The sequence below is a fragment of the Lipophrys pholis genome (assembly GCF_963383615.2).
Source record: "Lipophrys pholis genome assembly, chromosome: 9".
NCBI lineage: Eukaryota > Metazoa > Chordata > Actinopteri > Blenniiformes > Blenniidae > Lipophrys > Lipophrys pholis.
Window position 1 is genome coordinate 23,428,235 of NC_137639.1, and position 25,484 is coordinate 23,453,718.

Genomic DNA, 25,484 nt, shown 5'->3' on the forward strand with positions numbered 1-25,484 from the left:
GGGATTTCAAGATGAGTGTTCACAAGAATTAATACAAAAACACAAAGATTTATTCAGTTACATCACATTTTTTTATTTCACATCTTAAAGCAGTTTCTTATAGTTTATACTATGTACAAATTTACATAAACATAAAAAAAACAAAAGTGTGTTAAACAACAAGACTAACAAACATCTTCTGGGAAGTCCCTTCAACTTGAAGTCTGACAATGAGAAAGTGGGATCACATCTGAAATATCAGCCAGTGTACCGCAATGCCTTTAACACAGTATGAACCAGTGAATGAAGAGAGATTGGGAAGAAGCTCTGCTCCGACACTGAAACGCCTCCCAGTGTGCAGGTGGTTTTTTTTTTTCTCTTGATCAGTGGCTCTCAACCTTGATTAGGCAACCCACAGGACAACTGTGACAAACAAAGGCTTTTAATGATACTGTAATAAGTATTCTTTTTTTCCCCATATTGAAATGCATTACCAAATACAACAATGTAGTCTCACATGAGCACCAAATAGAATGAATTGAAGCCAAAATAAGGTTGAGATCTACTGGTTTGGGTTACACAGTTTAGTGTTCTTGTGTTACTTTATGACTGAAATGACAGATGACTTGAGAACCTGGAGAGGAGGGGAGTGCTACACAAGATGACAATGATCCTACATTAGGTTATTTTGGCAGTTGCCCATAACAATACACAAACTCAAAAATGCCTCTACATGTAGAGGAAGGAAAAAACATATTTAAGTGTAGTAATGCAATGCACTATTGTACCATTGGTGTGGAAGTATGAGGACACTTACTCGTATCGTAAATTGATGTAAAGACAACAGTAGTTTGATCATTTTGCTTGGATAAAAAACTGAAAGGTTTGTGCATTCTGAATGGTCAAAACTGAGAATTTCCATCCTCATCACACAGTCAGAAAAAGAAAGATCTTTAAAGTCCACTTCTTAGGAGCGATCCACGTTCCACATTCACACAAAGAAACACATCAAACACACACTGTCCATGCTCGTATAAAAGAAGGTCTGTATAAAAAAAAAAAAAAAAAAAGCCTCAATCCCAATGACCAGCATTGGGTTAGCATAGTCTTTGTCACTGAGCCTCTGTCCTCGTCAGTGAAGTGTCAGGGCCAGTAAGACTGGGATGATGGTGAAGAAGAGTGAGAGGGAGGCCAGCTGTGCTCCGGAGCTTCCGATACTCCTCTGGACGTTGGGTTGCATCACATCAGGGTCATCTGAGAAATGAGATGGGAGAGACAGTTAGTCCTGGATTTCATGGCTCAGGAATGGTAAACACTCCCAGCTGAACTTATCCAAGTCACGCCACTGCTGTCACTAATTCATGTGTCTGCAGCTTTTGTTTTTCCCTCACCTGCTGGGAGCCGGTTGGAGAGGTTGTGAACTCCTCCAGCAGCAGAAAACTTCACTTTTTCATCGTCTAATTTTTTCCCAGTCTCCTCTGCCTTGGGCTTGTCCACGTGATTCTTTATGGAGCCTTTATGTCCGATTACGTCCACTCTCAGCCTCAGACAGTCCTGGCCGTGGTGATGCATTGGCTTGGCTGAAATAACGAAGACATGGAGGAACGTTAATCCAAACCATCCCAGATCACAAAAGAGTGAATGAAGATGCGAGTGTAATTAGTGATACTTACAGATATAATAGTAGCTCTCTCCCTGTCGAAACTCCTTGCCCAAGGTGAAAGGCGTAAACCGCTGGAACTTCTCAGAGAATTTTTCTGGCGCGTGTGGCGCAAACGGCCTCGAACACTCCCAACGGAGCTGATCGAAGGAGTGAGGTTTGCAGACGTCGTAGTCCTCCTTCTCCACCATGTACAGCACGTAACGCTCCGCTGCATGCGATGACACCTCGCCGTGGGCGTAGTGGGGGCAGATGATGTCCAGATAGTCGTTTATACTCACTTCCACTGTATACTCATCCCACAGGAAGCTGCAGGGAGACAAGAAGAGACAGAGAGGTGGTTAGTCACAGATGTCCTCACCTACAAGATTTATTTTCTCACATGAACAACAGAGGCGGATATTCTCCATTTGTTTGATAAATGTGTCCGCCATTTAGCCTGCGGGCCTATGTACTAGATCTGTTGAAAATAATTATGGGGGTTAATCACACACTCGCATGTACTGCAGCAGAAAGCAACCCCACTCGCACGACGAGCGTTCAGGTGAAGCTCGTGGGGTAGCCGGCAGACACACATGATCACGTTCGTGTTGACGTGTCTCGGCGCGCTTGTGTGGACACGATTGTGTAGCAGAATGGAAAAGAACCTGATCAGGCTCGACTTGTTCGCGTTGGTTTTTGGGCAAGAAAACACACCCAGAAACACCATCCCACTCACACATACAGTACACACCCCATTTCCTCCCCTCCCTTCAGCGGAGATTCACCTCTCACCTGCTTCCAAACAGACAAGATGGTAAATGACAGCTCACCCAAACAATCTGTTTTTCCAACTTCTCTTCTCTGTCAGTATAACTCACTGACCTTCTCCGACAAGTCTTTTTCACTTGTTTCACAGCTTCTGTCTCATTAGTTTATCACCTGGATGTTTGTCCGTCTGCGCTGCAGCTCCTGTTGTGACTTCGGCTAATTTGTTGTCTCTCTCTCTCTCTATATATATATATATATGTACCTTTTTTTCTCCCAATTTCCCACCGGCTCCATCAAAGACAGACCGAGTGGGTGGAGACAGTCAGGCGTTCGCTCCCTGTTTCTCTTTTCATCTTTACCCTTCATTTAGTTTTACGGCTCTTTTTAAGCCTTCCCGTCTCCTCTTTGCTCACTTCCTTTGCTTGTTTCAGTCCTGGTGCACTAATGAAGTATGGTGAAAGAAGTAGAAATGTTGTACAGCTCCACTGCACTTTGTGGTGATTATGTTCCGTGAGAATACAAAAGACAGATTTAAAGAGCAGAGTTTCATTTTAAACCCAGCAAAGTTTTACTTTCTATTAGGAGCAGATTCACTGCAGCAAATGGTGAAAGATTGCATGGGCAAATATTTTTTGGCCACATATCCAGAGGTCTTATCTTTACATAAACATAATGCAGGTGAAATGCTGAATTGGAGGAGCAGCTTGCTGGCATGTTATTCTTGGTGGAAGGCGTGCCAAATGTCTGGAAGTGGGGAAAGATTAATGTTGGCCTATCACTCCCATTACATTCTCTGGCATGACAGGCTTTAATTCGCAAATTCAGTCTGAGCTCCAACTGAGTGACTGCTAGTTAATGCTCGTGTTTCACATATTGTCGAGGGTGAAAGTGACAGGAAAACAGACCCCGTGTGTGTCTGCCGCTGTTTGTGTGCTCTAATGCCTGTGTGCCCCGTCATCAAAGCCTGGGACGTGGTGGCTCTGACACCCGCCACCCCCACATCCCCCCTTGTTGTTGTGGCTCCTGTTAGGACCCCCTGGCCAAGTTACAGACACACTGGCTCCAAATGAGGGCCTCTAACCCCTCCTTCCTGCCTCTGTTCGTGCATGTGTGTGTGTGTGTGTGTGTTCCAACTATACCTGTCAAAAAACGCTTTGTTAGTTGAACACAGTCCTACATTTGTTATCTGGGCTAACAGGCTGATCAGTCGGCTTATAATCAGCGCTTTCTACCAGAAAGGTTTCTTTGTTGGTGTGTACACTTTTGTGCAGGTGTGGGTATATATTATTGCATATAAGTGTTTGGTCTGCCAAGGCAAGTGCATCAATGAAAATAAAAGAGACACATCTGTAGCAGCCTAATTGGCCAATTAATCTCAGATCCTGCACCGTGCTTCTCTCTTCTGTTTTCTTCAGTCAACGCAGTAATAACAGACTCGGAGGAAACAAGATGTTTGGAGGTCTCAAGTGGTTTACTCTGAAGTAAAGAATAGTTTATAAATTGTATGGGATACACCTTTTTTTTCCCCCACACGGTGTCCTTGTTAGTGGTCTGACCGACCTCTGAATGAATGCAGGCTTGTCAAAAGCCAACACAACAGACAGATTCTGTTGCTAATTTCTTTCATGACTACCCTTTTAAGAAAACTCTCCCCTTTATCCTTCCCTACACCTCTTCGTTCCCCCTCCTCTGCCTCTCCTCCAATGGCCTGGCTAATTAAAAGCTGTTAGGGGTCTGGGGCCAATGTGTTCTCTCAAAAAGGAGGGGAGGAGGAATGAATGTGGTGTAATTATACCCCTTCCCTCCCCAAAGAGAGAATGCCTGCAGGCTACAGGGCCCCTTCAACCCTTGTACCTTAGCCCCTGTGGAGCTTTCACTGCCATGACTGTTGCGTTTGTGTCTAATGCATGTGTCTGAGTGAAGTTTAACCAGTTTAACAATAGCATCCCAGTAGTTCCAATTTATTCATGGCCGAATTCTTGCTCTGTGAATGTGGATTCCGTTATCTTTAAGAGATGATGAGTCAAGGAAATGGGGGGAAAACCCCCCCATAGCCATAATGCCGTCTGTGGCACTCTGTCTTCGTCTACTCCTCTTCCTTTATCTTCCTCACGCTGCCTAACTTTACGTCGTCGCCCATCAAAGCTGTCTCCTGCATTTCGCGTCCACGCCGGTCTCTGACTGACAGTTCTCGGGCGAGTGAGAGTCACATTAACGTGATAGCTGCATCCTTTGAGAGATGGGGAGCCAGCTGTGCGAGCTGTTGTGAACCTACCTTCCACACATCTACCTATGCGGTGCGCCGTGTGTGTACATGTTTTCAAGGGAGGGGGATTCTCTGAAGAGCCTTATTCAGGGCGTCTCGTGCCCCAGGCTCGTGAGCACATCTGTTTATTGAGGCCTTCTGGAGCCTCGTGCAGGAGTGTGCGAGTTTTCCTACATAAGACTGAGGTGTGGGTAAACAGTAAAGGTTGAAGGTGGTTGTAGTCTTTCTTCCGATGTGCAGGTCATTCCTCACTATGAAGCTACTCTAGTTTTTGCGTCATTGGAGAGGCGGTGTATGTGTCTGTGTAGTTATGAAAGCAGCACTCATGATTAATATAGTAGGTGGCCAGTTGGCTCTCTTAACAGAAGCGTTTATGTCTCACCATTGTCCTTGCACTGCTCTTGTTCTTTTCCTTTATCCTGCCATCCCACTTCCCTTTTCCCCTTCTCCCTGGCAACCCCACAGCTATCCCTCCCTCCATTTGCCCCTTGAGCTCACACTGGTTTCAGTCAAACAACTGACACAGGAACTCTGTCTTTTGCTGCCTCTCTTTCTCCGGGGAAGAGTTTCAAACTGGCAGCCAGGTCAAAGGGTGAGAGTTCAGGGTCGCAGCTTCTCTCACGCACAGGCAGCCGAGTCAGCGCTGAAAATGTATGTTTCACACACACTCACGGAGACTCAGCACGACAGAAACAATCCCCCCCCCCAGCCCCCTGCCTGCCCCTCCATTTGCTTCGCAGGTAATCAGTGTTGAGTGCACACACGCTGGAATGTCACTACAGAAGGAGGGGTGTGCGGTTTGGGCTCTGTTCTCACAAGCCGAAGTCATCAAATTTCCAGCCCCACTCTCACACACACTTTTACTTTGAGGTGTACACTTAATACCCAATTAATTTGCGGTGGTATGACAGATTCACACCTCCTTTCACACAGGCTGTAGAGCTGTCAGTGGCCCTAATGGGTTTAGCTGCTCACAAGTGGGCTGCTCTAATCGAGCCAATCTAATATACAATGAAAAGTCTCTCTTTATTAACTTCCAATGTAATTTACCTTCATTCTTTCTCTATGTCACTTTCTCAAAATAAGAACCCCAGTGGGAATACTTCATCCACTAAGCATCTGTGCAACTTGCTGCCTTTACCATAACTACGATTTCAGGACACAGCTGAAGAAAAAAAAAATCTAAAATTTTGAAGTGCATGCGTCTTTATAAGTGCATGAGCGACATAGTTAATATGCCATGAATCTCTTTAGCCTTTAAAATCGTCAAAGGCGTTTCTTACCGATTCACTTCCAAGCTTTAACCCTCCCTCCATCCATCACTGTCCACTCTCTCCTCCCTCCGTCTGCCTCGCTTTTATTCCTTCAAAATTAGCCCACCCCCTCCTCCCTTTCTCTATTTTGTTCTGTCTCTTAACACTGACATAATATACCAGAGCTCTTCATCCAGGCTAATTTCTCAACACAAATCTCTCTCTATAGTTCAGCCTTTCCCTCAGCCGGCACCCAAGCCACCACTCCTCCTCCTCCTCCTCTTCCCCCAAAGTCTTTTCACCCCATTTTGCAGCCTCCCATTCTGTGTGCGATGAATAGAAAAAGGCCAAATGGTATCATGCTTGGATTAATATGCTGGGGGTCACCATAAGTTAATCCGTTTGCTGGTTTAGCTTTGGGAAAGAAAAAGCTCAATTAACTTCATGAAAATTATTTAAAAAATGTTTTATTTATTGGGAAACAAAAAATATTGAAAATACTCAAATGCAAAAGTTGAAGTTCATCTGTTACCAATTCTGCCTTTAGGGGGCAACAGTGAGCTTAAAGTGGACAGTGCTGCCAAGGTATGTCTGAAATGCTATGAATGAGCAGTGTACATATACACTCTCTCACACACACATGCATGCCTGCCCACTCTTCATAAGATAACAGTGGGTGAAAATCAGGCCTCTACTGTTGGTAGAAGCAGGGCTGAGAGGCGCTCCATCCTCGTTTGGTGGAAAACTACTGGGGCAAAACAGAGGAAGGTCTGTGAGAAAGGGGTGGGTTGGGATGGTGGGGAGAGGGAGGAAGTCTGGACCACAGATAAGGAAGCAAAAGGAAGAGCAGGGAGAAAACAGAGGTGCATGGATACTGTGATTGGGAGAGGAAGATGCCTAAAGACCTCACGTACAATATATTAGATTCTCCTGTGTGTTATTATATGCATGAGTATGCTTTCCTATGTAAAGGCAAGTTAGGCAAGACAGCAGTTATATCAGCAAAAGTATACACAAAGCTGTCTGAAAATGAATGGACTTATAATTGAATGTTTTGCTATAGAACGGATCTCATCTGGGGGGTTATGGTGGGAATGCAATGAGACAAAAATAGGTTTATTAAGGAACTTGGATGCATTGTTATAATCATCTGGTAATCCAAATACCCAGATACACACTCGTATAGTACATAAATCATGGCCGACAGAGGTTACAACACAGGATTGAGCACGCGCGCACTTTTCTACATATATATATAGAATGAAGTACTCTGATGGTTTTGTGTCTGTGGGTCAGATGGTCAGATTATACGTTGTGCGTAATCTATGTTAGTGTGTATGCGTGTTCTCATTCTGGTAGGATTAGTGGCCAGCAACCAGACGGGACACAGGCTGAGGAGGGGTAACTAATGAGCAAACAAAGACAAAAAAAAAAGAAAAAAAAAAGAGAGGGAACAAAATGTCTCAAATGTGGGAGTTAAAGCAGGGGGGTGGGCTGACATCGACCACCCTCACCTCAAACTCACCCCCTCGGGCAACATGTACATGTAGCAACAGGCCCGGCTGCTTCAATAACAGCAAAGACAGCCTGAACCAGACACAGGCTGAGATAAACAGAATATTACGTTACGCCAACCCCTGATCGAGATGTTTACACAGATACTGGAAGCTCGGGATGTAAACTCAGCCCTCTGGCGATGGATGGTGCCAGCCAAAGATTTCAGGGAGAGAAGGACGCAGTGAAGTAGTGTTTTAACAGTGTCTATATAAGGGCAGAAACAGAAGACATATCGACTGTGCTTGAATCAATGAATCAGAGATGGGAAAAAAAAAAAAAAAAAAATGATCGAGGGCTTGGGGCCTGTGCCAGTCTGGGAGGAGGCCCAGCTGTTAGAGGAGTAGGAGTGAAAGGATGGGGAGTGGAACGGACAGGTACAGAGGGCAAAAACACACACTAACACACAGCACGGGCAGCTGACGGGAGTTGAGTATAGTAACAGCAGGGTGGAATGTTGGCTGTGGCTAATATTAACACCCAAGTCCTCCCCGTTGCCCCCAAGTGTGTGTAAGTGTGACTCACACATTTATCATGTCTCGGTAAGGCTGCCTCCGGTAACAGCCACTCCCTGTTTTACTCTGACGCTGCTACGCACACGCACGTACAGAAACAATCATGTCCTCAGTCTACAACAAAACAACACAATCGCTTCCAGTTAAAAGCCAGTAAAGGGCACGAGTTCAAACGCTCCCTAAAAAAGCTAATAAAGTTGGTACAGGCAGCGACACGTAGTGTCAAAACAGGACGAGAAAAACATGCCCATCCACATGTCAGGTACGAAACACACAAACACCATCAGTGTATTAAATCCCTACCGAACTTGAAGTGCAGGATTAAGCCGTACGACTTAAATCACACTGACAAGTTGGAGAAAAACAAACACACACACAGTGTGTTTTTCTTCTCCACTCACACGTCGCTTCCGCCCGTGCCTCGCATCTCTGCACACTCCCAACATGAATGGACAGACTGCTGCCATCTGGTCACTGTCCTCAACCTAAGACAAATCACCACGCCTCATAATCTGAACAGGAATCAATTAGCATCAATTATCCACAGCCTGCTGCCGTCACAGGTCAGGGATGGATCTACGTAATCCCTCGAACAGGTGACCGATTGATCACTGGGGATGTTTCGCGTCAGGTGGGCTTTCACCAAAGCTGGCAGACGAGAAACGTCATGGAAAAGGAGTGAGAGGAGGGAGTGAGGCGATGGGGGTGGTGATGGTGGTGGGGGGTTCCATTTGGGGATTATGATGGAGTAATAAAGAGTAGACCGTAAACTTTGTGGAAAAATCTAACAATGTGCCCTCCTGAATTTAGGAAAAAATATTTTCCTCAACTTTGATTAATGTGTGTTTTAGTGAAGAATAAGCAGTGGTGGAAGTAATGGATCACAAATAACCCCAGTGCTGTTATCAAGTAATACTAGTATATTAATTTTTTTGTATTTTATTCACACTGGAACACAATTTTAATCATGTAATCTACTTTGCTACATTGGTTCTACCTAAATATGCCACAGAATGTTTGTGATAAATCAGTGAATTCTTCTGACAGAATACACTCCTGCTTTATGTCTCCATCTGTTCACTCCAGTGTAATTTCATATAGTACTTTATCGTTTGTGTAGGAAATGTACTTTGAACAGGAATATTCTTAACAAGTAAACAGCATTAAATCCCTGCTGTTGAAGCGATTTAATGTAGTTGAGATGTCGTTTTTCAGACAAGTACTTATCCTGTTTGAGCACAGTATAACAGAGACGAAGTACACACTTCCATATAATTTTTGATTATGTGTGAAATTTTATGTACTAAAATGGATTAGTTTCATATTATGACTTGTTTTATGGTTACACAACTATCATTTGGCTCCAGAAATAGTTCAGCAGAGGAATAAAAACACACCACTGTGCCTCCTTTCTTTAAAGCCTTGACCACTCTTTATTCTGTGAACTGGAGCTCCAGTCTCCCCCTTCCTTTGTGCAGAAGTGACCAGAAGGACTCTGGTTACAGGTTTTCTTGTGTGAAGGTACCTTTTCCCTCCTGTCTCACCTGAGCCCCCCCTTCCCTGTCCCCTCTGTCTGTGGTGACTCAGGTGTAAAACTCAGGTGGGTCAAACCCAGGTCAGTGACTCAACCATGAAACAACTGATGACACAGGCTCTGCTCATGACGGCAGGACTTTCCATTAGACTTCTCATCCAATTATCAGTACAGTTGTTTTCCTTGTTGCAGGGGCTCTTTTTTAAGCTTTGTGTCTATTGTCATTGTTAAAGGGCAATTAGAGAGCCGGTAATGTAATCAAGACATGACTAAAAGGCCATAATGGCTTTTGCCCTTGTTTTCTTTCCCCTCGGTTGTGGGTTTTAATCGACCGTCCTTCTGCATCAGCTCGGATTTAAAATAAAGCGTCGGGATCACTCTCTCCACGCTAAAAGCTCAATAAATCTCGCAGCGATATGTCAAGCTCAATCGATCCCAGGGAGTAGTCGGGTAGCATTACATTTCTGACCTCAAAACAAAATAATCAGCAATATGTGTCCCTCTGTGTGACTCAGACACCCACTATCTCCCCACATTTTCATACTCTTGACCTCCTAACGTGGTTTAAAATCTATTAACTCATGTCATTCACTTTCATTACGAATTGACTTTTTTTCTTTCTTTCCATGACACAGTCCACACAGGTGCAAACTCTGCAGACAGGCCAAGTTCATACTTGTCGGTCTATTTTCTACTGTTAGGGTATGTCTGTCTATGCGTTGCGGTTTATAAATAGTGGTGAATCTGTCCATCAGTCTCGGCATCCGCTCACAATCCTCTGCTTTTACATGCAGCTGCAGGACACTCAAACAAGCCTCGTGACAGCAGAAGTAAAAGTGACTTTAAAAAAGGGACAAAACACACACACGACTGACCGTCACATGAGGCTTTAATCGGCGTGTGAATTCAACGGACAAGACGCGCGGGATAACATCATGTGCGCAACTGTGACCAAGTGGAAAGTTGCAAGAAGGAGCTCGCGGGAAACACACACCGACACACACAGTCACGCTGAACAGGTAGTGCATGATTAACTTTAGTAAAGAAAAAAAAGTCACAGATTAAACAGCTTTTCCATTCTGCACACTCCCCACAGAAACAGCCCGAATCCCAGATGAGCACTTACTTCGGGTTTGAGCCGTTCCAGTAGACGCTGTGTCTCTCTGCGGAGGCGCACCACGCACTGATGGTCAGCAGCAAACACACCGCGCACACCAAATCCATAGCTCCACAACTTCAAACTGGTGACCGAAGAGTTTCGAAATAAACTTCACTCACTGGAGAGTTTCAGTAACGCGTAGCTTAGATAAATGCAGGAAACAAATTGTGGATGCAGCGACCGTGTTCTCTGTAATGACGGAGTTCTTGCACTGCTTCATAGGAGCGCTACTTGTCTGTTTTGTGTGCTCGTGGCTCCACCCACTGGAACGCTTCCAGCCAATGATAGCACGGCGGGTCTGTAGGCCCCGCCCAACACACGCCCTCCACCTGCTTGCACTTTACGCCACAAACGCAAGAAAACACAAAAACAGCCCTCGTGGGACTGAAACAACACTGGAGAAGCGAAATAATGGGATTAAAAATTAAACAGGGCAGGATCCACGAGTGACTTATTTTACTATTTCAAAAAAACATAAAGATTTAGAACTGAATCATTTCTAAGTGTAATACAGACAAATTAGAATTATAAACCAATCTTTAGTGCAAAACCATATGCTTCTCAATTTCAATAGTTACATAATATATATAAAGAAGAAGGTGCACAAGAAGAGTTTTGCTTCGTATTGCTGATAGATTACACAGGCTCCTGATAATAATACTTCAGATTGAGATAAACGTGTGGTGGTGTGAAAGTTTGAAGTCTGCAATGTGGTTTAAGCTCTTCGATAGGGGCTGTACCAGAGTGCCAGAGTAAATAAGTCTCCTGTGTAGTATACTCAATGTGACTGGAATACTGAAAACAAACCACTCTTAATGTAATGAAAGCATAATTAAAGACTGTGTTATACCTTGACATCATGTGGTTTATTATTACCTCTTCTTTAGATGTATTTCGATGTTATTAAATGGTTATTAAATGTTTCCCATACTTTAATGTATAATCTATGACAAATTATAAATGTTAAAAGTGAAATTAACAATATGCTTCAATGACAGTAAGATAATTCTTACAGATATTGGAATATTATACCATGATTTCTGCTGTTAAATATCTTTGTAATAAAGTTGTTTGTTGCTCTCTCAGGCTGAGTAGCATTTCTTTGTGACATAGTGAATGTTGCAATCTGGGTTTTCTTTAACACATTACCAAGAAATCTGTTCTCTTGTATTTGCATTGAAAACAATTATGTTTGTTCAATCTTGTATAGCGTGAAACTTGGCTGCAAATATGTGATTGCTGTAGCTTTATCAGAATGTCACTCTATATACGTTGAATATTGAAGGTAATTTAGCTGTGGATGTGTCCGAGACATGTGATCGGGAGGAGAAATTGTGCTTGTTGCAGGTTGTTGTTGTCGTCTCAGCATGCCAGTGTACTGATTACATTTACTAGATAGTAAAGAATTATTACTGCCTTATCAGTCGTTGTAATCTTGGAGTCTCCATTTAGCTGTGTTGCCAGACAGGTAAGTTTAGAAAAAGAGCCTCACAGATGGAGTAGATAAAGTCCAGACCACGGGGTGTCAGCAGGATTGTGGCCCCACCAGGAGAGGGCTTCTCTGGGACTGAGAGGGAGCCATGCCTGGGTTAGTCGGTCCAGCGCTCCAGGGTTTTAAGGGAAACGGAGAGGGAGTAGTGTGTGTGTGTGTGTGTGTGTGTGTGTGTGTGTGTGTGTGTGTGTGTGTGTGTGTGTGTGTGTGTGTGTGTGTGTGTGTGTGTGTGTGTGTGTGTGTGTGTGTGTGTGTGCGCGCCAGAGAGATCCTCTTAAAGAGCCAGGACATGAGTGTGCTTGCTCAGCATGCACGCGCACACACGTGCACATACACAACATTTTGACGGTTTTACCAAATTCCCCCCAAAATGAGGCGTGACAAAGGAAAAAGGTGATCTGAAAATATGTGTTCAACTTAATGTTCAACAGTGAAATAAAGAAACAAGCTAAAACTCAGGTTTCTTATGCAAACCCAAATATTCCTGTAAATCTCAAATGTCTTTCATTTGGCTCTACTGACATTCAAAATTACACCTTTCTGTATTGATTTCTGCTCTGGAATGACTGAAATGTAAAGAAAATCCTGGCAGCTCTGAAACTATCCTGTGATTCACCAACTTCAGACGACCAGCAACACGATCGCCCAGTTCTCACTCCCGGACAACACCAAGCGTGTCTGATTAAGTGACCTTTACTGCCAGAGGACTTCCTCCGTTCACGCTATAAGGATCTCCTCGCGATGTGTTCACCAAACACATAACCATCCATGTAGCAAGGCAGAAACACACTTTTAGAAATTCACTACCCACAAACACACCTCCTCTTCGCTGCTGCAGCCAACCTTCAGATGGGTGGGATCTCCCATTGCACCCTCGCGCATGTAATATCTGCATGCTTTACATGTATACAAACATCTCGGTCTTCTCAGGAAGCTCTTATGTCAGCGTTGCCACCGGTGGAAATCACACACGACTCTTCGAGTAAAATCTAATCCTCCTCACAGCTCAGACACACATGGATGGAGAAGCCCGGGGTATGTGCAAATTATAGTATGGCAGAGAAATTTAGAGTGATAAAACTCCCAGAGATCACATTTGAGAAGATGGAAACCTTGGCAGTTGTAAAAGTGGATTAAAGGTACTCAGAAAAAGCCCTGGCAGCCATGCAAACCTTCCAACAAGCGGAAACAGGTTTGTTTATTTTCTGGGGACGTGTCTCCAGGCGTCAGAGTATTTGCCGCCGTGTTTTTTTTTTTTTTTTTTAAGCGTAGTGTGGAAATCACACAATTGCATAGCGTGCTTAATTGAAACAAAGATATCGTGGGATTCACCTGTGCTCGGGAGTTTCCCTTTCATCGTCTTTCAGGGGTAGCCAATAAAAATCATTATTATTGGAAGGAGACATGCAGCAGAGTGAAGGAATCCATAAAACAAAAACACATGGTGATAGAGGAAGGAGAGACAGATTGAATAAATGTTTTGATAAGAGGGGTTAAGGATATATAGGAGACTGACTTTTCTTCTATTTGATTCCCTCCAGTCTATTAAATTTTCAGTCGTGCTTCTCTCCTCCACTACTTCCTCTACTCTCTCATCCTGTGGGCCTCAGGCGGGGGATCAGCACTGGCCAGGGATCTCTGTCTGAAGATTTTGAGAGGTGTCTTCAGACACACCAAACTATATGAAGAAGGATTGTTGAATAGAGCAGGGGGGGGGGGATAAATGGAAATAAGGTGGAGTGAAACTTTGAAAAGAGCATTATGACACAGCGTAAAAGGAGACATGGAAACATTGGGCGTCAGCCAAACCCAAAATCCAACAAGGTGCAAAGACGGGTGGTGGAGAAACTTGGGGAGTTTCTTAAATTAGTGTGTGAACACACCTGGCCAAACCCAACCGCACAAGTTTTTATTTGAGGTTGAATATGTGTAGGAGTGCTCTGATCCTTAAAGCGGTCTCTTTTGTTCTTTTGTTCTAGGAAGTCAGTGATTTCCTCTTGATTGCATTTGTATCCTCTTTTATTTTTATTTTTGTCCTGACTTTATCACGCCATCACTTGTTGTGCCCCCGAGCCTCTGTTACACATGTGCTCCTCCTCCCTAACCTCGCCTTCAGAGAACAGCCTCAGCTGGCACTAGGTGAAAAAAACAAAAAGGTCATATGAACATTATGGCGCAATGAATGTGGTATAAAGAGGCTTAAAGGGACCAGATCATTGTAATGTTCCCCATATTGACTCTAGTTGATCACAGATTGTATTTCAAATGGATGCCTTGTGTTCGCCCGTCCTCTGTCATTACAGTGAGCTTAGGCTTGTTAACACTTGGCATTGTTTCATCTACACATGGACAGCTTGTCACCCTGCTGCCCTATGTCCCTTTATCCCCTGCCTCCTGCAGGCCCTTGGCCCTCGGGCTCATAGCGGCACACTTCGACAAGCTGCTCCTTCTCCGGCACCACAAAGGCATTTCTCTCAGGCCCCTATTCACTCTCATTCATCTGCATACAGGTGGTACTCCTTTCAAACTCAAGACGGGCACACTTCTGCTTCATAGCAGCCCATGGGTCTATATTTAGCCCAGCAGGGGTGGGGGAGTCGGGGGGGGGGGGGGGGGGGTGATACTCATTCTTTCAGTGGCAAGCTCATATGGACGATGGTGTCTCTGCTCTGAGCATCCTCTGGAAAGTTGCCACGGAGGCTGAGCTGTTTTTGAAAAGTGTGGCACATAAGCTAACAGGGTATCAAAACAAACCATAACACACAAACAAACTTAAACATTGTTACATGTGTGTGTTGGTTGGGGGTAAATGGAGGGTGGGGGGGGGGGGGGGGGGTCCTCATTTACCCCCGACCCCCACCCCCTTCCTGGACTAACACTGTCTCTACTATTCAGACCACAGGAATCATTAACTTGGCCAGCCAACAGGCACACTTCAGTTGTTCGCTCTCTCACTGTCGCTCTGTCCTCCTTTCTGTCTCCCGAGGACTCACACACACACACACACACACACACACACACACACACACACACACACACACACACACACACACACACACACACACACACACACACACACACACACACACACACACACACACACACACACGCACACGCAGAGCACACAAAAGCACAAACAAGCCCTGGTGAAATATTTAACCACGCTCCTCAGCTCACACTGCCTCTGCCATCATTTGTTATACTGTATCTCCTTGTCTGTCTCGCTGCCTGTTCTCTCAGCTCATCTGTTGTCTCTGCTGTCTTTCCTTCCTTTCCTTCCTTTCCTTTCTTCTGCTCATCTGTTCACTTATTTCCATGTAGCCCTCATCAGCCCCTGGCCAGAATGTACCGAGTACATCTCATCCTGATTTTAATTTTTTTTTTAACTCTCAGTCTAATTTTCTTTTTGCATTACCTAACGTTTAAATATCTCCCATTTCCTTCCACTTTTTCATGCTCCACTGCTCCTTTTCAGTTCCCTTCCCCACTGCTTTAGTGAAGTCCAGTTCACATCTTGCTGCCTGCCTCCTACCCTCACTTTCAATCTTCTCTTATCCCTGTTTTTCCCCCCAAAAGTACCTCAAGCAGTGCATTTGTTAGAAGAGAATCCATTATCCTCCTCCATCCTCCCACCCTCTGTCCTCTTTATTCCTCTCTCTCTCTCTCTTTCGCTCTCACAGTCGCCGTCTGTGTCTCTCTCCCTCTCTTTTCCTCACATGCTCCTGGCCCCAGCCCTATATTCATTAACATAGTGTTAATGATCCCAGATGGACTGACATGTACTCTATGGGGGCGAAGTGTGAGTGGCTTCTTCCAAGGGTGTGTGGGCGGTTGTGTGTGTGTCTGTATGTGTGTGTGCGCATGTGGGCATGCACGGCTGCCGGGTTTCAGTGTACATAATTGTGTGTAAATATGTGCATGACTGTGTCCTCGTGTTTGCATGTGTGCGAGTACATGTGCTCATATCAGCCTTTGAGAAAGAACGAGAGATCGCTTGTTTTCTTCTCTTCTGGCACTAGATTGCTATGTTGTTATTACAAACATTTCTGTTGCCCTTCTTTTTGAAAGCTAACAATAGAGTTGATCAGGCTACAGCCCAAAAAAACCAAGGAAAACGCAGAATTATGAGGCTTCTTTTGCATTTCAATCCAAGAAGTATAACAGTTAGAATAAGTACATGTAAGGAGGCATTCAGGCAACTGAAATGAGAATAAATCACTCTATTGTCAAATGTATTTTGTCTCCTAAAAGTTTTAATTGACAGTAATGTTGTCACATTGTTGTGCATATTGGATTTTAACCTCTTGATGCATACTTGAGGAAATTTCAAGAGTTTCGATAACAACATCTGAAAAACACGTTTGTTCAGTTTTTCTTTCCTGACATCTGTTTTTTTTTTAGACCTTAAAATGTAACCACAAATGTTTGTTTAGTAATAACGTTATTGCACCTGGTTTGTCCATAACTTCCTGCTCCATCTGCCTAAATAAAAAACGAGTCGTAATGTTTCTGTGTTTTACTGGATGTCCGTCAGTCTTCGTTATTCTTGTTCCCGGTCATCTGAGTTGAATGATTTTCTGTAAAGTGGTCCCTTTAGACCTGGAAACATGTACGCTATGCTAAATGTGTCCATGCATTAACCCAAAGGATCAGCAAGTTAGAGAAGGCTAGAAGTTAAGACACACGCACACACACACACACACACACACACACACACACACACACACACACACACACACACACACACACACACACACACACACACACACACACACACACACACACACACACACACGCACTGTCTGCTAAGGTTACAATGTTACAGGTGCAGGGGCAAAGAGCATGTGTGTGTGTCATGGATACGTTGGCATTCTTCAGATGCATACACACATTGCTTGACCCTCTCTATATATAGTTTACGCCACGTTTCACTATTTGCATAAATCTGTCAATGCACATGCACTATAAAAACAAGTTTAGGTTTCAACTGAAGAAAACAACGAGACCTCTGAACAGCTCAAACTTAACTTTTAATTCTTCTCCGTGGTGCATCTCGCTGGTGTTTCTTTACTTTTTTTCCTCAGAATGTTCTTCCTCCCTCTCACGCTGTTCTTTCTGCCTCCTGTTCTGTCTCTCTGTTCTCTCTTTGTCTGTCACTGGCATGATCACGATTGTTGCATAATTGCACAGTTGCTTGATTATGGAGAAGGCAAAGTCTAGCGCCGGCCCTGTCAGCGACCTGTTCTGCCTCTGCTCTCGACGCGAACGCTCTCAACACGGGACACATAAAGATGCACAGAGTCGATATATATGTGCCATGGTCTGTAGCATTATCTCTGAGCCTTTGTTCTCTCCTGTTGAGATGGAACGTGGCATCAAGCTAATGTGCGACTACAAAGACAATATCGCACAGCAAGATCCACCCACACTCAGCCACTCTGCCACACACCTAGAGTTATTGTGCGACTCTGTCAGCTAAATTTTAAAAGCAGTTTTTGCTGCAGGTTTCTGTGTTTGCTTTGCTTTGCAACAAATCCCTGTAATCATATTGCGCAAATAGAGATAATGATAAAGGGCACGAAGAGGAATCGCTGGGAATGCGAGTGCAGATGTGATCCTTGAAGAGATCATCTAATGAGAGACTGGAAATCAATTTAGCCAGCACAGTTCATTAATAATTTATGCAGTCTTGTCAAACAGGAGATGTGAATCTGTTTATGTGTGCAACTCTGAGCAAAAAGTGGTCACCATGGTGATCTCCTAAAGCGGGGTTTTCTAAATGACACAAGGGGCGGCGATGTCTTGCCCTGCTCTCACACTGTACCACACGTTTAGGCTCTCCTGATCTCATGAGGACTTTAGCATATAGAATCCATCTCCGAGTGTCTCGGATATAAATGTAGCATGAATGGCCCAGGGGAGTGAAAGAAAATATTGGAATGGAAATACTCTTTAAAAAAAGATGTTTGAAGTGGGGTTAACATTTAGCATTCAACAGCAACACACATTTTACACCGAATCTCACATGATCGCAATAAATTGTGTGAAAATTAGCGTCGAAAAGATTCCAGGAAACGAAGCGAGAGTAACGAGCACAACAACACAAATTTGTCTTTTTTTGGTCACAAGCTTTTTTAAAACCTTCATTCCTAAAAGTTTTAACAAACAAAACTATTCTCTTTAGGTTTGTCTTCTATTGTTAGTCCTCACAAAACACACACACACACACACACACACACACACACACACACACACACACACACACACACACACACACACACACACACACACACACACACACACACACACACACACACGCTCGGGAGGTTTGGATGGGTTATCCTTGGCAGATGGACACATGCACAACATGTTCCTGTGGGATTTTCCACGGGGCGGCCAAACCTGATCAGTACAGGGTCATCCATACACACAGACAGACGTGCTCCACTCAACAGATTTATTGACTTGCTGGCATCAAAAATGATCCAGATCACCAAAGTGTGGACAGGTTACACATGCAGCTTTATGATGATGGGCTGAGGAATGGTGGGGTCGTACTTTGGAGGTTGCAGGAAGAGTTAAAAACAGACAGGGCGGGGATGTTCAGTTGGGGCGGTGGTCTCCTCTCAAGCTCTTAACAGCTAACAGATGGTGTCCTCTACCAGAATGGGCTAATAGAATAAAGTACTGTGATTCAGTTAGACACACGGACAAACACATTGATCCTGTGAGGGAAGAGGCTCATGGGGATGTGACGGATGTTTCTGAGATCATTCAGTCGTTAAGAAAAAAGGAGGTTCTTCTTGAGGAGACTTTACATGAGGGACTCTCGTCGTTCACATAAAATGCTCCTCTGTTGTGGGCTTTTGCAGGACAGTCAGAGAGACAATATGCTCCGTATCAAGATATCTCAGTCACTGTGGCACTCTGCAGCAGTTTGCGCAGCCTCACAAATAATGTGAGGCAGTGTAATAAATTTTGCAGAAAACATGTCCCTTGATCCTGTTTGATTTCCACAAAGACAGTGAAGCTGGAAGTCAACACCAAACAGAATCAAAATTGGATGGGAGCTTTCAGGCAAAATGAAGACTTTGTGATCGTCTTTGGCTTTGATCGCTGCCATCTGCTTCGGTTTGGTGGCCAAAACCTGTCGAAATTATTTTGGAATAGTCTTCACGCATGGAGAGTTGGGAGGAGAAATGGCCCCAGACAAGATATAATAAAGAGAACAATCCTGAAACTTACTGGAAATGAAATCCCACCTGTTTCAAACTGCAGAATCACAGTTTGGGGTCTTTTTTTCCAATTCAGATCAGATTAATCAAATCTCATGTTTTTTTGTCTCCGGTTTTCTCTGTTATTGTTTTTATTATTTCCATTTATGTTTGTGAATATTTGTCTGGATTTCTCAAAGCCTATGCTTTTCCAATGGTTTTCTGAGTGTGTGTGTGTGTGTGTGTGTGTGTGTGTGTGTGTGTGTGTTCAGTATGTCTAGTATGTGCCCTGCCTTTCACCCAGTGTAAGCTGGGATTTGCTCCATCCCCCCACGACCCTAAATTGGATCCAGTGGTGATAGACAATTGATGGATGTGTGTTTGATGAAAGGTGACCTCGAGTGTCACAATAAAAGAAAAAAAAAAAAAAAAAAAAAAAATCAATATCACTATCAAGCCTTGCAGTTGTTTGAAGTGACATTTAGAACTTTAGATGAGTTTTACAATATATTGCAAAAAAAAAAAAAAAAAGACGCCTTTTCTTAATTCTTCTTGTTTCTTTCGAACCTATTCTTCCTTCTGTATACGTTCACTATTGTTTTTACTGCTGAGACACGTAATCTGATTGAAGCCTTTAGCCAGGGATCACATTAGCTTGGATACACCTAGACTACAGTTTATACAAAGAACAGCCAAAGAACAGAACCAGGTAGGATTAGTTATCCCCTCAAAGTCTACATTGTTACTCCTACACGATTTAAACCAATCCCATTACTGTATCCACGTTGACTGGGCAGAGGATAATGCATGAAGAGGAGGGAAACTACGTCTGGGTATAACAAGCTTAAGGTTAAGATCTATGAGCTTCAAAGCAATGCGGATCATTGCACTGAACTCCAAATATTTGCTGTCTGATCCGTACAGTAACCTCACATCTGTTGTGGATTTGACTTCAACGCGAGAGGAGAGAGAGAGAATGAGAAATGGACAGTTAAAATAAATTCCTGAGAAATCATTATTTAGTCATCCTGGTACACGCAGGACCCCACCTCTCTTTAGCCCTCTGCTACTCGTCAGAGGAATTAACGGTTAATCCCATTATTGGATATTAAATGTAGGTGGGTTCACGTCAGTGGCAGTGCCTTGTACATATGTGTGTGTGTGGGTGTGTTTGTGTATTCAGCTTGCTCTATGTTGTGTTTCAGTCTACAGACGATGTGGAGATTTAGAACTTATTAGCATGGAGGAAAAACCTGTTTAAACTTTTCTGCATGTGTAAATTTGTTTGGACTGAGTTAATGAAGAAAAATGTCTTCACGGCTCTCCAGTTGCCTCCAATGATCAATTCTTACATCGAGTAATGTCACTTCCTTGGAAGAAAAACAGGCCGTGTCATCTGGTTAATTGCAACACTGCAAGTATAAACAGCATTGATGGTTCCAGAAATCGTTTTTACTTGTTTTGTTCCTAAAATTGTGTTGCATTTCACACACAAAAACTTCTATGTGTTCTAAGGAACATGGTGTAACTGTGCTTATTCTAAAATATCACATTGTGTGCAGCCATGTTGAAAATGTTAAGGCTGCTTAAAGCTGAGTTATGATACAAGCCTGAAGTGGGCGTGGCCTTTATCACACAATGCAGCGCCCAAAAACAGCTAAAAACTACTACTAAGTTAGAGGCAACAAGATCTCAGCATAAATACAATATAGGCCGTAATGCAAAGGCAAGTGCTGAAGAAATGCTGCAAAGTAAGCGCTACATTAAGAGTTAAATGATTTGTTTTTTGAACAAATTAAATGCAAATAAATGAACAAATAATGTGACAAATAACAAATGTGTTTGATTTTTCAAAATGATATACCTTCCATTCCTGTTTGGCTCTTTTATTTAAGTGAAATGTTCGGGTCTTTTTTTCTTCTTTTTTTTCCAGGATCAATGCAAAATCTTGCTTTCTTTACTTTACTCAAGTCAATGAAAATTCACAAATCAGTTTAGTATCCATGTGATCTACTGAACAAACCGATCCAGATATCATTGAAATGTCAGGGCACACAATTGATATGCACTGTTGGATCGTGCCACACAGAGCATATATTTGAGGTTTATAAATTGGTAGCAAATTGGAGATTTCATTAAATATCCCTGGTGGATGATATTAATGCAGAATTAATCAGGGAATCTTTGTGGTTTAAAATAGCTCTTAAGTAAAGCCCTCTCATGGAAGCTTTCACCTGCGATGTGCTTGTTGATAAACAAGCCAACGGTGAAGTGTCGTTGCAACTTTTATGCTCAATGGGACATCTTAATCAAATTAAAGGAGGGAATGAGCACAGTTGTGTCAGGTCCATTAAATCATGGTGTATGTTTGCAGAAGCTGTGTGGAAGTTTCCTGTTTTCTCACTATTCTCAGAAATCCTAATTACAGTCCTTCGGCGTGGTTAGCTCGCCGCGGCTCAAACCTACACTCACACAGCAGTCTCCTTCTCTTACACACACGTACACACAGTCATGAGGCCAATCCCTGCAGCTTTGCATCACCTCTTCGCTGGCCTCCCCTCCATCATGACTTCACTGGAAATAATTCCCTGACAAGACATCGTGGCCAACAGGGTTGCCGGTTCAATTCCCACCAGCTGCTAGTCATGTACTTCTTAGTAGTAGCAGGGCAGAGAGTTGGCTAAAGATACACAATAGGTCAGCACTGACATTTCTAATTACAGAATAGGACATAGTAGAGAGAGGGCTGTGAATGCACCACGGTCTGCTCAAACCGACTGCTATAATTACAATCAGGCTGGATTCAGCCTGGCATGGCCAGGCCCCGTCTATAGGGTCGGGGTGTTAAACCACCCGTGGCTCTCATTAGAGGACACGGGCTAATGAGTGCACCACACACACGTATCAGGAACACACACAAACATACACACATCATGTCCAGAGTTCCCTCTGCTTTAACTGCATTCTGGGAAGCCTAATTTCACACTTTTGCCTCCAGTGACACACACCAACACCAGCGCTCACAGAGGGGTGTGATTTTAAATGGAGTTATTATGAATGGAGTTGGGAAAAAGCCAATTAAGAGTGTGTGTGATTGTAATTATTCCATCCATTTTACTGTGTGCCAGTCCACAAGGGAACCAGAGAGCTCAGGAAGTGAACCTGAGGGAGAATTTAAAGATGATATAAAATTGTGGAAATAGGTAAGAGGGGGGAAATGTTTCCACAGATACGAGGAAATTGGGATATTAAGAGAGAGAGAGAGAGAGAGAGAGAGAGAGAGACTATGAGAAGAAGGAAGGAAAAGTGAGAGGGTGAGAGAGGTAACATGATCTGCGTCCTGATAAAGCCACATTTATTTTAGAAGGTAACAGAAACAGCTCCGTGTCACTACGCAGATATCCGCACTGGAGGAGAAGAGGAGTTTGGGAAGGGAGGCAGAGACTTGTTGAGGAGGCTTCAACAGAAACAGACATGTAAAATGACATTTTACACAAGTACAGTAGAGAAAGGAGAAAGGAGCCATCTCATCAGAAAATGACTGAGATAACTGATTGTCAAAACAATTATCGATCTGCTGAATGATACAAAGGGTCTAATTTACGAAGGTCTGAAATGATATGAGCAAAAAGTAGAGCAACAGAAAAGTTTGAGAAAAGATTGCGCTACCTAAGAAGGGGTACAACACTTAAAATACCTCATAATAAAGTCTGCAAATAAAAGTGGAGGGAGGCCAGTGGAGAAAAAGTCTCACGCTTCAAGAGCAGCATTACAAACACATTGGAAACAGACGCAACAATAAACAACAGAATTGTTTTCAGACACGTATATTACATTGCATAGAACACACACAAACTTGCTATTGCACATTCACAGAGGCAAATGTGCTAATAGTGCGTTTCATTCTGCACATTATCACATGCAATCGTCGGTTGGACCCATTAGGAAGTCAGCTTCCACGTGTGTTTTTGGACGCAATGCCAAGTTTTTATACGCACAAGCCTTCGGTAGATCAGGCCCAGAGGGTTTGAAAGCGTGACAAGCGAAAACGTGTCTGAGCAACTGAAGAGGAAAATTAGATTCAATCGAAATCACACTCCTGCCAACGACAACACAGAACTGACTTCTCAACGCCGTTGCGTGAAAGACCCGGCGAAGTCGATACTGAATGTCAAATCACTGTTTTTTTGAGACCTACACCCAATGCACACTCTGTCAGAGGAGTCATTGGTCTCTTGGGCCTGGGTAGTGTGTTTTAAAGTGTTTGGGTGGGGTGCATGTGCTTTGGGATCGAGCCACGGGGTGTTTCTCGACTCACGTCAGTGTTCTGGCAGTGTCAGTGTTTTATTACTATTGCTGTTGACTTTTCAGTGAAAAGAGACTAAATGTGTGCACACAAAGACACATAAACAAGAGCGGCATCTCTCAGATTGTCTGTCTGACCCAATAAAGAAGATCCTGGCAGAGAAAACACAAGCCCCGTGTGTCCGCACGCAAGTCCAAATTGTCAGTGCCCATCCAAAAGGACTGCCATGACCTATATCTTACTGTGCATAGTTTCAGACGTGGAACAGTAGGCTAAGCTCTGCTTATGCTCAACACTACGGACACCTACCACAGCTTAAAGGATTCTGGTCCGGCGCCATTAGTACAGTGTTAATACAGCTGTCGGAGAAAATCAAGGCTGCGCATTTGCTTTGTGAATTAAACAGAAAGATGCTCAGAGGGCCAACTGTATTTAGAGCAGTTTTTCAGACATCCAGCCCTGAATCCAGTGCCCTTAATGCAAGGCCCACTTCTCTTGAGTCTCTGCAAATTAAGGACTGATTATTACAGTCAAACCTGGATTGTGCTGCTTGGTCTCCTCAGGCCAGGCGGATCAGACAGATTCAAACGGACTAACTTTAATTGACAGATGTCTGCGAGACAGACAGAGCAGACAGTAAGCACTGTCTCACACACTCGCTGTCACATTTTCGTGTTTCTGTCAAGCAGAGTTGTGAAGAGATGAAAGGATGAGGGAGGTTTGTGCAGCAACAGAAGGACGAATGTAGGGATGGAAACAGAGAAACAAGCTAAGTGAGGCAGATTTTAATTAGGCCCTTTCCTCTACCGGTCAGTCAGTTAAGGAACAGCAACAACAGACCGAAGTGAGTAGAAGTTGTACAGCATCTAAACAGTGAACAACATACAGTTTCTTCACATTGGAGAACCTTGAGTTTAAGAATACAAAGAAAGTATAATAGAATCATTATAATATAATCAATAAGGTCATTATGAAAGAAGCGTGTACGTGAAGAATCGCTTGCTGCACGCTGATGGTAACATGACGTATGAGCCAATGCTGTGCTGCATCAGTACATGTGTACGTGCCACAGGTCACGGCTGGCAGAATATTGTGCGGGAATATTACCAAGGTGTGTGTGCGCCTCACTCCATAAGAGATAAGAAAGTCATAAGGAAAGATATATAAAACAAGTGAGACAGACCTTGTGAGCTTGTGCTTGTTATCATAACTCATTAAAACTTCTATCTGACGAGTGCATGTGCAAAGTTCATCTCTGTTTCTCAAGAACGGACTTTGAAAGTTGAGTTGTTGAGGCTGAACAATGAGAATTGTAAACTCTGCTTTCTTTCTCTCTGTGTGTGTGTGTGTGTGTGTGTGTGTGTGTGTGTGTGTGTGTGTGTGTGTGTGTGTGTGTGTGTGTGGAATATATTAAATCCCCACAGAGACAGGCACAGCAATGCTCACAAGACTTCTTACACTACAAAGCCACTATTGTCTCATCATCAGACTGCCATTGTCTTTGTGTGTGTGTGTGTGTGTGTGGGTGTGTGCATTGCATTGTGCATCATGGACAGTAAGGTATCCATCAGTGTACATAAGCATGTGCCTCTATGCATGCATGCACGCTGGCACGTCGGTATATTTCATGAGGGAGAAAGAAAGAAGGAAAGAAAAGACTCCTCGTGACTCTTTGTCTTATCGCGCTTTAAAAAAGAAAGGTGACATCATACCTTCTGGTAAGGGCGGGCAGCGATACTACGTGATACTACACTACTGCATCACCAGAAACTCTACTCCTGTTTACCTCACCACCTGCTCGG

At 43.6% G+C, this 25,484-nt stretch overlaps 1 protein-coding gene across 1 annotated transcript; it reads right to left on the reverse strand.

Annotated features, from left to right (window-relative positions):
- Window positions 1–317: 317 nt before the first annotated feature.
- Window positions 318–10,907, reverse strand: efna1b (ephrin-A1b). Its single transcript, XM_080471869.1, has 4 exons — window positions 10,638–10,907; window positions 1,653–1,948; window positions 1,371–1,559; window positions 318–1,233 (listed from the first exon to the last, which is right to left on the reverse strand). The coding sequence occupies exons 1-4, from the start codon at window positions 10,733–10,735 to the stop codon at window positions 1,112–1,114; spliced, it is 705 nt and encodes a 234-aa protein (XP_080327995.1). The 5' UTR covers window positions 10,736–10,907; the 3' UTR covers window positions 318–1,111.
- Between the last annotated feature and the right edge of the window lie 14,577 nt (window positions 10,908–25,484).

Coding starts and splice junctions, on each gene's coding strand:
- efna1b (XM_080471869.1), bottom strand. CDS start 10,735: ATGGATTTGGTGTGCGCGGTGTGTTTGCTGCTGACCATCAGTGCGTGG. Junction 1,949..10,637: donor TGGAACGGCTCAAACCCGAA/GTAAGTGCTCAT, acceptor GTCTCCCTGCAG/CTTCCTGTGGGATGAGTATA. Junction 1,234..1,370: donor CTCCAACCGGCTCCCAGCAG/GTGAGGGAAAAA, acceptor CTCATTTCTCAG/ATGACCCTGATGTGATGCAA.